The 12,331-nt window shown below is 36.9% G+C and overlaps 1 protein-coding gene across 4 annotated transcripts in view; it reads left to right on the top strand.

The window, feature by feature from the left end:
* The first annotated feature begins 2,145 nt into the window (after positions 1-2,145).
* The window catches only part of LOC106933677 (procollagen-proline, 2-oxoglutarate 4-dioxygenase (proline 4-hydroxylase), alpha polypeptide 2), a 30,881-nt gene continuing 20,695 nt past the window's right edge, over positions 2,146-12,331 (top strand). The window contains exons 1-6 of one of the 4 annotated variants that reach the window (XM_088012174.1): positions 2,153-2,298; positions 5,651-5,789; positions 7,137-7,227; positions 7,920-8,019; positions 8,907-9,003; positions 10,640-10,791. In XM_088012174.1, the coding sequence (XP_087868300.1) occupies positions 7,225-7,227; positions 7,920-8,019; positions 8,907-9,003; positions 10,640-10,791 (352 nt within the window). In that variant the 5' untranslated portion in view covers positions 2,153-2,298; positions 5,651-5,789; positions 7,137-7,224. Of the gene's footprint in view, positions 2,299-5,650; positions 5,790-7,136; positions 7,228-7,919; positions 8,020-8,906; positions 9,004-10,639; positions 10,792-12,331 lie in introns of all 4 variants that reach the window. The other 3 variants (XM_088012173.1, XM_015013077.2, XM_088012175.1) reach the window with 3 other exon arrangements.

Genomic DNA, 12,331 nt, shown 5'->3' with positions numbered 1-12,331 from the left:
CTTCAATACGTAAAATCAGTTATTTAACAATATGAGGTGGTGCTTAATTTATTTTTAACATTGTGTTTTTATACAGTTATGCTAGGGCTGCCCAAGTCTAGTTTTCCAGAGCTACCATCTGCAGCTTTAGATGCATTCCTTCTCTAACACACCTGGACCATTGACTCATTATAAGCCTCTACAGAACTGAATGAGGGAAGTCAACCTTTTGTCTGGGGTGTTTTAGCAGGGATGCACTCCTGATTTGTACCGTCAATGTGGCCCTTTGAGGGGGGCCAATATGCTGAAGTGGCCCTTGGTGAAATTGAGTTTGACACCCCTGGTCTAAATATACTTGAATATATCAAACATGTTTCAAATCTGTATTCAATGTCTGGTAATTCAATGTGTGGTGAAGTTAATAATACCCATGGAAATAAGCTAAGATTAGTGGAAGGTTAAATTGAAAATTTTGCTTTTGAAAATGGTGTTGCTCTTGTGTAGTTACAGCTAAAATGCTTCATATTCAGAGGTAATCAGAGGATATCTCAGCCTCCCCCAAGTCACAATAAAATGCTTTAGCAAAGCAACGTTATCCATTGCCTTGTAATCAAGGTACTTTAAATTATAGGCCTTTTATATCAAATCTTCTTTATTCGTGTTGCTCTTGTCTCCTATTGGTTCCACTAGCACAGAATGCAGATTATAGAGATTTAAATAGCACGGCAGAAATGAATAGGACCTTCAACAACAGGCCATAATTAAAGCCATTTCTTTTCCTCCATCTGGCGCTCAGTCCACCCAAAAACAAGCCTCGGAAACCAGAATCCAAACTGCAAACGTGACGGCTTGCATGGATTACATTACCGTAACGAACATAAAAGATAAACTGTAATAAGAAAAATAAAAACTTGTTTGAGAAAGCGTCGCAACCCATTTTTATATACTCTTGGAGGAAATAACGGAGCATATATTGCATATACTGAATTGGGGCTGTTTGTTTAGTAAAGTGCCTTAAAATAACTTTTGATTTTTTACAACGAAAGAAAAAACTAAATAATATGTAAGAAATTAATTCTATTTGAATAAATAACTTAAAAGAAATGGATGAATTGAACAAATAATACAACTACAACTATTATTACTACTAATAATAATAATGTCTGCTGTTTTGTTAAATTGTATGACATAAGGAGGATAGACACGGAAAGGCATTCCTTTATGATGAAAACATTCTTCTTTTGACGTATTAAAAAACTACGTCAAAAGAAGAATATCAGACATTGAGATCAAGTTAGACATGCCATGGAATCAAATAAAGAGAAGTCTTACTGAAATGTTTTGACAGATAATTGAAATAATAAATTAGAACTAAAGTTAGATGGGAACCGAGCTAAATATATATATATATATTTTAACATTTATTTAAGAGCATATTAGCTACAATCAAGACTTTATAGAGGTTGTTCCAAATGTGAGGGTTAAAATTATTGAATGGTATTTTGTTAAAACTACATCTCATGCTGCAATACCATTCAGTAATTTAATTAAAGTCAGTAAATAATTTAAGGATCTGAAATGTTGTCAAAAATCTTGTTTTAAGTACTTTGGGTTGAGGGGTTTTATATTATGTGCAAAATAATAGGAAAAATTTACAGGCAGCGAAAAGTGAAAGAAGTGTCTTATTATTCAAATAACTTAAAACAACATTGACTGCAGGAGGCGCTGTTTCTTCTGCAGCGCCAAACCAACATAGAAAATAAACATGTATCAAAAACGGAGATTATTTTAAACAATGAGAAGTTTAACATGGCTATATCTGTTTTGAATTACTGTTTTTTGATTGGAACATCCAGCTATCAAACCAACAAAAGGGTTGATTGTGCTGCTTTGATAGCAGAGCAGCCTATTTATTCCACATTAATTACCTAAAAACTAAATGTAATTTTAGTATATGACAATGTCTGTTTAAAAACAAGAGGCACACTATTACAATCATTTTATGGAAGAAAAAAAATCATTGACTTTGTTCTGAATGTTAATTTTATATGTAAATTTGTAAGTTGAACTTCAATATCACATTTCTTACTTCAGGAGCTGCACCCAAACGCAGCACAAGGGGGAAACTCTCGGTCCACAAAGTCCCTGCGCATCTCTTCCTGTACTTACGGCCCAATCCTCCAGTCTGTTCTGTACGTGGCAGCGGTTCCAAACGCATTCCCTCTGCACTATTCATAACCCCGGGGGTGCCAAGTGGATTTTCGTCCACACAAGGAAGCGTGACAGTCTTCTTTTAAAGACACCAGAGGTGTACAGAAGGTAAGCCGACACTATTAGCTTATTTGCTGCCATACAAGTTTCTCTTTACATCATTTGAATCGCTGAGCGTGTTCTGCCTCCAGAACATGCTGTGATGGTTGTTCTGGGGAGTACAACAAGCGATGTTTCGGATTATTTCTGAATATTTCAGTCCAAAAACGTTATGTAGTTAAAATTAAACGAATACTTAATATGTAGTGATGTACGTGTTTACTTCGGAGGTGTGTGTTGCGTCGTTATATGAACCATTGAAACTGTTGCGTTACAATATTTCTCAGCGGACTGGAGGAAACTTTCAAAACTTTGCGCGAACTTTCTGATAGTCCCCCTCTTTTTCCGTAGAGGGGGGACCGTTTGACACTGTCTCTCTCACACACACACGCCTTAATGTGAAACATTAGCAAATGTTTTATTTAGTGCATGAGATGCGAGAACAAGCAGACAAACTGGAGGCTTACACAGCGACAAGAGTTGTAAGATTTTTCTAGAAGCAACTGACCGGGGCTGACGTCACCGGTCTGCTCGGACCCAGGTGAACAGATGATGAAGGCTTTTTACCAACCCAACATTCTCCAGCAAACTTTAAATATGTAATTAACGAAACACTCTGGTTATTCTTACATGCCAGATGAATTCTCCTGAGAAATGATAGCAGAACTTTTTTCAACAGTGTCAAGCAGAGCCAGAACATTTCGTAATGTTCTGGAGGAGGAGGGGGTACAACTGATAAGCTTGGTGTGGCTCATCAAAACCAAAAGCGTTTACATTATTGGAGGTATTTTTAACAACCCACTGTTGTTAGTTTGACTTTTCAAGAACCGATTTATGGAAATACCACAAAAATCTGATATGTTTGAACATGTTTCATTAACGCCAAAAATTTAAATTAATGTAATTTTTACTGATGCAGCAGGTCAACATGCCTAGCGAATGTGCAGAGTGAATTATTGATAAAAGCAGAGCTCACGCTCCATTCATTCAGTGTCATCCTTAAGATGTGCTGAGTGCAGTTTGTATTCTACACTGCATTATTGGGAATTAAACATTCTTATACCTTGATAATATTTTTTTTATTTCCCAGGTTGGGAAATGAAATGCAATTTGGGTCTCGAGAAATTACAAAAGGTTATTGCTGTTCACTCAGTGTTATGACTTTGCATACTGATTGAAAGTTGAATGAAGGGCAGGCGACTAAAAAAAGACTTGTTAGATATAAGAACCTAAATAGCTTGTAGATCAGTTTTTGTACAAGTTGATAGTCAAATAAGGTACCAAGTAGCATTAAGAGGTAAGATACTGTTAGACATGGATGAGGACGCCATGTTTTCTATGTGAAAACCCCCACACAGTTTTCATATCTTCTTCTACCGAAAAGCTTCTGTTTCTTTAAAACAGTTATTCAGAAAATGTCATTGCCACAGTCAGCTAATTAGACAAATGTTTTACAGGATGACTGAAGAAAAAATAGAGTGGAAAATGTTATGCAATTGGGGTTTCCCTTTCTATTAAACATGTTTCAAGTTTATTGAGTTTTTAATGTCTGAACAAAGTAATCCAGCAAACCAGTAAAGTGTCAAAGTTCTAACAGTTTTTGCTCAGATAGTCCCCCAGTCGTAGATCAAACTGTGTCTGTCTGAACAAAGTGTTGTAGAGAATAAAAAGCTTCATAAAAAGCCCAGGCTTTGTTCACTTTGAGTGCATGGCTTAATGCCATCAGAGCCCATTCTCAGTATAAAGGTCTGTGTGTTCAGGTAAGTGATGCCCCACGGTGATGGTGTCCCTTCTCCTCCAGCCAATTACAATGATTTTAACTGACTGTGGCAACCACTGGAGCACACACATTATATAGAGGCAACAAAAGAAAAGATGACATCAATCTGTCAGCAGGGATTAGGCTGAAAGGCCGATGACATGCACAGTCATAGAGGGACGGCATTAGAAATACAGCCTACAGTGGGAATGAAATGCTCCTGCTAACCTTAAAAATATTCAAGCACAGCATCAAATGTTTTTATGCTTGATTTATATTTACTGCTGCATCTTGTTATCAGTGTTGCCATGACACAGGAAAGTGTTTAGAACAACATAGCTGTGCTCATGTTCAGTTTCCGTAAAATTAAACAAGGTTTGAGTCTTTGATTTAATATTTTGACTTTGAGAACATTCTGTAAACTGATATGAGATTAACATATCTGAAACACTGATCTGAATGCCATTTGCATCAAAGCACAGCCAATTATGTAATCCACTATTTTTTCTTGCCTAACTGCGTCCATTGGTCAGGAAATGCTCACTTCCTTTCTGGACAAGTGCAGTGTTTCTGGAAGGTTCATTGCAAGATGACCTTATAACAGAGTAGATATTCATGCAAAAGTTTAGTGGAGGTGAAAATCACTGCAGTTGTTTGTTTTCTGTGGACATTTGGGTATATTTGCCTAATTTTTGACTTTTGTTTTATTTTGTTATTTATAATGTATTTTGCTTAGGTTTTAATGGTCAATTGACACCTTCCCTGATTTGTTCCCTCCATTTTGTGCCTTTTCCATACACTCATTTTTTCATACTCAACACAGTTTTCTAGTTATTTCTAAAGCTGAAGATAAAAAACTGCAAGTATAAATAATTCAATGTCCAATGGTGGTTGAAAAAATCCACCAATGGACATCGAATCAAGTAAAATACCATTAAAAATATGATTTTGGCGTCAAAAAAAGGGAACAAATCAGACATAATTTCGTATATTTCCCTTTGCAGTCTGGTATAACATAACATAGACAAAACTACAAAGCACACTTTGGAAGTCTGAAGAATAAATCGAGATTGTTAAAACTAATCTAAATTCAGTAGGATTGTTTCTTTTTTCAGAATCATGGTGGAAATGAAATGCTTAGAGAGGTTTAAATCTGAAACTGTCATCATGTTTACAGTACCAACATGTCTGCTGTCCTGAAGTACATGCATTCATTTTACACAGGATTCTAAGCGTGTGTGTGTGTGTGTGTGTGGGTGTGCAGGAGTCCAGAGGTGTGATTTGATTTCCATCAGTCAGGAGAGAAGCTGCTCTTTATCGCTCTGTGTTTACACACAGTGATGGGAAGTAGCAGCATCATTTCTCCCTTGGAGGATGAACGCTTGTCTTCAATTTCAACTATTGAATTATTCTGAGTGTAATGTAAATTCCTAAAATTGCAGAAAGGTGAAGGAAGTGTTTGCTTGGTGTCCTCTTATCTCAGACTTTAGATCTGTTTAATGTTCTCAGAACTGGGAGGCAGTGCATTAGGGGTTTATGCTCTGATGTTATTTCCAGCTGTTACAGAGACAGGTCATGTTCTTCTTTCTGTGTTTGCTGCAGATGTTAAAACGTTTACTGTTGGAAAAAAATATTTGTTCTTCAGGATCCCCGAACCCTGCTGCCGCCTCAGATTCTGTCCGCTCGGCCCTTCTGTCAGCCAGTTCGCCCTTGTCGTCCTGATAGAGCAAGAATCCCGCAGGTTGTTCAGAGAAATCACTGTTTTTATACTCAGACCTTTTTTCGGTTTATTCTTTAAGGAACACGTGTGAAACATTAACCTCAACTCAGACTTACAACATGGAAAAACATTTTCTTAGTGTGTGACTCATTGTTAAAAATAGTGGCCAAGTACATCTGGTTGAAAACAGCCAGCTGTGTCTGTTTATCATATCTACCTCACAACTTATTTCTGTTCCTGAGAATTTGCAGAAATGTTGGAGTTAGAACCCAGAAATATCTGGAACGCCAGTTTCCTTCAGGAATGTGACCATGGGTGTTGCTGCGTGCAGCAACAGGCGAGACTATGTTTGAGCTGAGTAATCATTCCGGGTGTAAATTACCGACGGGAGGGGGGTTTGGTCACTTCTTTTCCATTTTAGGACTGTGGTAATAATGATGTGGGCCAGCACTATTTAGATGAACCAGTCAAGTTTTTAAATGCATTTAACAGAGATGGAGACTCTGTTTTAGCTCTAATTACATACATTTCATCAAATCATCTAAGCTGTTATAAAGCACATCAGTCATTTATGTGTAAACTGCAGCGATATTTGTAGAGTATGACACATGTTTGGGTTGCATTAGCTGTAAGCTATAATAAAAACAACAATGTGTCATTAATTAATCTCTGAATTAGTGAAATCCTGTTGGTGAAACTGATCTTTCTGCACTCATGCTTTATTTTTGTGTTGTTACAAAATGCACAAAGCAAATAAAGCTTTAGAAGTCAAACAAGTTAAATCCATTGAATTCAGAAACTTGATTTAAAGCACATGTGAAGCTCTTCATGCTGGAGAAGATAAGGTCTTTATAAAAAAGAGTAAAAATGGTCTAGATATTTGAGTTTTTGTCCTTCATTGGCACCAACAGGCTGTGGCACATTCCATTGTAATAACTATAATTGTAGAGACATTTAAAGTAAAAAAGGCAGTAATAAACTCTTTCTTTGCACCGGCATAAATAGAGTTTATGTTAGCCTTTATTTAAGTCTATCGGAGAACTTTTTTATCTACTTCCAGTGTTCCCTATCGTTCTTTAATATGGCTGTCAGGAAAATGCTTATTATTGTAACCGTGTGAAAAAGGATGAAATGTTGTTTCCTTTTACAAAAGAACTGAGGAAGCATTTATATGTGCTTTCTTTTTAAAAATGTGTTCCTCAAATCACTGTTTTTTCTTTACGGGTTAACTTGCAACATTCTGGCTGCAGAATTTAGTCTCTTCATGTTTTCTTAGCAGTTGAATTGTTTGTAAAATGGCTTCTGTTCCTGTTAAAAGAAAGGATGAACATTATTCCTCTTGTTGTTTTCTGTTTTTCTTGATTATAGAGTTGTGCAGACAGAAGTATGCGTGGCGGTGTTTGGCAGTAACAGTGTATACGTGTTTGTATGGTTGACACAGTCATCGCTGAGCTCCATGGTGAGGCGAAAACAAAGACACTTGAAGTGACTTTCACAAGGAAAACTTCTCTGTCTTCTGCTCCGTGAACAAAGAGTTCACACAGATCGTTTTCCTTTTGGCCCAGAAAGCAGTTGAAGCTTCCAAAAACATTTAAAACACAGATATGATTTTTTTTTTCAGCTTTTTGTCCTGAAACTCAAGTTTTTACTTGGTTTAAGCCTCCTCTTATCAGTTTTCATCCATATTTCAGATGTGGAACTTGGAATGAGGTTGGACCTTTTGATGGCCTGTTCAAGTGTATTGCAAAGTTTGGATTTTATCCTGAACATTATCAACAGCCATCTGGTGGCCATATTACGAAATAAATAACAAAAAAACTTCCACAGACCTTTCTGTTCATGATCCAGGTGAAAAGTGAAACGAGACTAACACGTTTCATGTTCAACTCTCCTGCAGATGAAGCAAGTTTTTCTTTGGAAGTATTTTTAAGAGTTATTTTGTTTCCGGTTATAATTTAATCCAGAACTGGGCATATAAACTGTGTTAAACACAGCAGTGTTGATACAGAAACACAATATGCTTAACTTATATTTTAAAAACATAATTGTAACATTTTAAAAATGTTAAAATCTCCCTGTGTAATTTTTAACTATAACGTGTTATTTTTTTCAGTCTTCTCATTATAATATGATCTGTTTCTGTCGTTAAAGGTTACTGAACTGGACAAAATGAGGAACCGTGTGTTTTGTATCTCCTGGGTTTTGCTGTGCTGCTGCTGGTCTACACGTGGGGAGATCTTTACCTCCATTGGTAGGTTAAAAATGAACTTATTTCTTTGTTTTAAAATGCTATTTTTTTATTTTTCCTTGGTTTGCTTGCAAATACCTTATCAAACTCTTTATGGTGTATTGTTTCTGAGTTACATTATGCAAACAGGCATTTTGTTTCTGCTTACTGCTATTTGCAATCTTTGGCTTGGTAACTTTTAGGCTCAGATTATTCATGCATATCTGAATATTTAAACATTTATTTGCATTTATTATATCTTAAATGCTGTCTTAATATTCACCGGTCATCAACGCCTACAGTCATCTAACTGAAAGCTTCAAGTCGATCAGTTATCTGTGGATAAACCTTAGATTTAAACATGAATCAGACACATTCATGTGAAGTGTCTCTGCATGATTACTGTCTTTATGAATGTTTCTGTAGAACTAAACAAATATTCAAGCCATTCTTAAAGATAGAATATTATGCCTACTACAAAAGGCTTTAATCAATAAAATGGTGATATCTGCTTGTTGGTTCACACTTCCCTGCTCTTATGTGAGATTACCTTGGTTTTATAATGGAGTCATGTAAAAAATCTCGTACATTGTGCATTACATTTGCACTTTCCTCATTGATTTCTGTGTTTGATGCTTTTGCTTCTGTGAGTTCTGCCTTTATAAATGAAATGCTCTGAAATGCACCCTGTATTCCTCAGCAGTTTATGGATTAGGTTTCAGCTGATTAGTTTTCAGTTTTCACTGCTCGACAGTATGGAGCTGAGGATTTATTTAATTTCAGTCGGATGTACATGGAGAAATGCATGTTAAAAGATAAAGTAAAGTTTTAATAAAAAAAAAACAGAGTAATGATGGCACCTTTATCTGACTTTACTAATCAAGATCATGTATACATCTTTGTCTCTGCAGGACAAATGACTGATCTAATCCACACAGAAAAGGAGCTGGTCCATTCTCTGAGGGAATACATCAAAGCAGAGGAGTCTAAACTGGCTGCTGTCAAAAGGTACTTTATAAACCCTGTGACTTTAAATGGTCACTATTTTTAAACGAAGTACAGTTTTGTTTAAGTTCACAACCCTTAAACTTTACCACATTGTTTATGATCCAACCACAGACCTCAATTTACTGTAATGAAGCTTTTCCTGGGTAGACCAACATAGAGCTTAATTGTAAAATGAAACATAAAACCATTTGTATTTGCATTCAGTCCTCTTTACTTTGATACCAATTATAGGAATCTAGCCCAACCAGCTACCTTTACTAAACCTCCAAGGTTTTAAATGATTTAATCTAATCTAACTGCTGTCCTGTGAAGGCTTCAGGCTATGGAGGCATATTTGTGTCATTTTCACATATCTGATTCAAGATGATGTGGCAGCAAGACGCCGCTTCTCTGAGTGTGTTTCACTTCATGTTTAAAGTGCAGATTTTAAACTTTTTAAAATTGTTTTAACAGATCAAGTAAAAACAGTTACTCTAAATTAATTAAACTATTTTTTTTCTCAATAGTATTGTCATGTTGATTCTGTGAACACTGGGGGCATTCCCAACAGCATGAGGCCTCCTCTGTTATTGATGGAAATATTTCATGTTCAACCAATAGGAAAGAGCATTTTATTACTAAGTTATGAAGGAAAGTTGTATAAGTAACAGCGCGAACAGAGAGTAACAAAGCAAAATGAACCTGATGGCGGGAGAAAGCATTCATACTCAACACATTTGTGACATTCAGTTTGTAATTTGGGTGTAGCTCACTGCTTTTTGTTTTGGATGTTAGAAATGATGCAGAGACTGAATTACAGCAGGTATAGTTCATATTCTGGCTCCATTTTGAGCTGGAATGTGAAGAGGGATGTGGTGAGGAATTTGACAATGACATGGCAGATCAATAATTTATTTTGGAAAGTAAGAAAGAGAAGCATGAAGAAGAAGTTGAGGCTCCTGTACGGGTGCAGGTGGCTGCCAGGTTCAGATCACCACTGGGTCAGGCAACGGGACCGCTGTGCAGCCTGGAACATGCTAACAGTGTGGCAGTAACAAAAACATACAGGTTCCAGCTCCGGTGAACACCTGGAATCCTGGGATGAGTCCAGGTATTCATCCCAAAATCTAAAAGCCAGGAAAAAGGCATTAAAGACAAGTTATTAGGGAAGAAATACATAGAAGTGGAAGAAATGTACACATGTTTTTGTCCCTTAATTTTCTTAGAAATAAACTTATACAATTGTGTTGTTTGCTATATTTGTACATATGCTTTAGACATTTTACAGAATGCATTGCCATTTTAAACTATGGAAGTGATTTGTTTCCATACTCACATGTCTGAGTTTTACAGTGAGAAAATAAAAGTTTTTTCCACCTCGGATTTTATGTTTTTATGTGACTTGGCATCAAATACACAAGTACTATATCTCTAAATTATCAAAAATAACTGTAAATTCACACAGTTATGGTTGTGATGAAAAAGCGTTTTAACCAGGGAGTATGAAGGTAAAATTAAAATGAGTCAGAAACAGTCATATATCAGCTGGACCCAGAGAGTTATTGAACAAACCTATGAACATAGGAGTCACAGTTGTGAAAAGTTTCTTGCCAATGTGTTTGTTGAAGTAGAAAGTGTTTCTATTTCTGTTTACTAGCTGGGCAAGCAAACTGGATGCTCTCACAAGATTATCCACTTCGGACCCTGAGGGCTACCTGGCCCACCCAGTGAACGCCTACAAACTGATGAAGAGGCTCAACACTGAGTGGTCTGAACTGGAGAGCCTGGTGCTCCAGAATCCCTCCGATGGTAAGGAGCTGCCTCTGCTGATGTGACACAGTTAGTAACTAACCAACAATTCTTCTTTAGATTGTTAGACTTAATCATCTTTAATTTATTGGAGCCACATCTGAATCCAGTATTTCTACTTTTTGACATAATTTCTTCCTTTTCATGTGCAAAGCAGCATTTGCTCCCTTTGATGTTGCCTGGTAGTGAGAGAGTGGAGCTGCAAACTGGAAAAATCCAGAAGGATGTAAGCAGAGCCATCCCAGCCTTGGCTGCAGACTGGAAATATCTGCTGTGCAGCTTTGCTCAAAAGTTCCTTTCCCCAATGAACAGTTGAAGTTGTCATGTTTTGACTGCAGCTGTTCCTCATCTGAGCATACTTTGGCCGTGTTCTCACATTGGGTGTGTGTGCGTGTTAGGACACAGGCCTTTATCTGTGTGAGACACTGAAACAGAGTTTAAAAATGAATCTGTTGACGTGGCTGTGCAGCAAGTAGGCTTAATGCAATTCCTGGAAATGTCACCACTTGGTACCAAATGTCTTTTAGTTTGGCGTGTGATCTTTTAAGTTATCTGACATCCATGTTTTGTCCTTAGCAAAACACATGTATGTATGTAAATTTTACAAGTTAGGTAAAGGAAAAATAAACGCTTCCAGATCTAGTTAAAGATGAAGCTAAATAGAGAGCTGCATCTTAATACATTAGAATTCATTTGGAATTGAAAGTAAGTCTAATATATAGAATTCTGCTGATTTTGAGAATGCCTTACAACACATGTGTCAAACTCAAGGCCCGCGGGCCACATGTGGCCCGCCATGTCATTTTATATGGCCCGCCCAGCATTATATAGGCCAATGATTAACTTAAAATAGGTTTTGAGCACGTATTGACTACAAACTACATCTCCCACAATGCATTCCGATTGTTACCAGCCAACATTACGGCTTCTCGCCACTAGAGAGCAGCAGAGTCACCTCAAGCTGCTTATTGATTTTCCCAGCGAATAAAACTGAGACATCGACAAGCTAACATCAAAACGTCCAAGAAAAGTAAAAACGATTTACAAGTAAGACTGTGAATGAAGATGTGTGTGAGTTGGTGTTAGGGCGGCAGGTGGCGCTAGACTTTTTTTGTTATCCATTATCTTGACCGACAACATAAAAAAAAAAACCTCGGTCATGTACTATTTTTATCCGTGAAATTACAATCATATTAACATCGGCTATTTAGTAGCATTTTATGCGGTTTAGATAATATTAACCGTGAATCCAGATTCCATCACAGATTAAGCAGATAAATGTATCTACATTTTTCTCGTAGTGACAAAAACCACTGACTGGCCCCAATAACTTATAATAAATTAAACTAAGCGACTTCACTTAAATTAGCATCACTTCACCCGCTGGGGTCTGAACGCACTTCCTCCTGGTTCCCATCTGCAGAAAAATCTGCGCTAATTCATCAGTCAGTTGGATCTGTCTGATCCAAACAGATCAACTGAACTCTGTGAGTGTTTTACCCTGCGCGGTCCGGTGTGAGCTTTTACCAGGATTTTTTTT

This window comes from Poecilia mexicana, unplaced genomic scaffold (assembly GCF_051168715.1).
Source record: "Poecilia mexicana isolate PSO_F unplaced genomic scaffold, ASM5116871v1 scaffold_14, whole genome shotgun sequence".
NCBI lineage: Eukaryota > Metazoa > Chordata > Actinopteri > Cyprinodontiformes > Poeciliidae > Poecilia > Poecilia mexicana.
The sequence above is the reverse complement of the archived record's forward strand: the minus strand, read 5'-3'. Positions and strand labels throughout refer to the sequence as shown.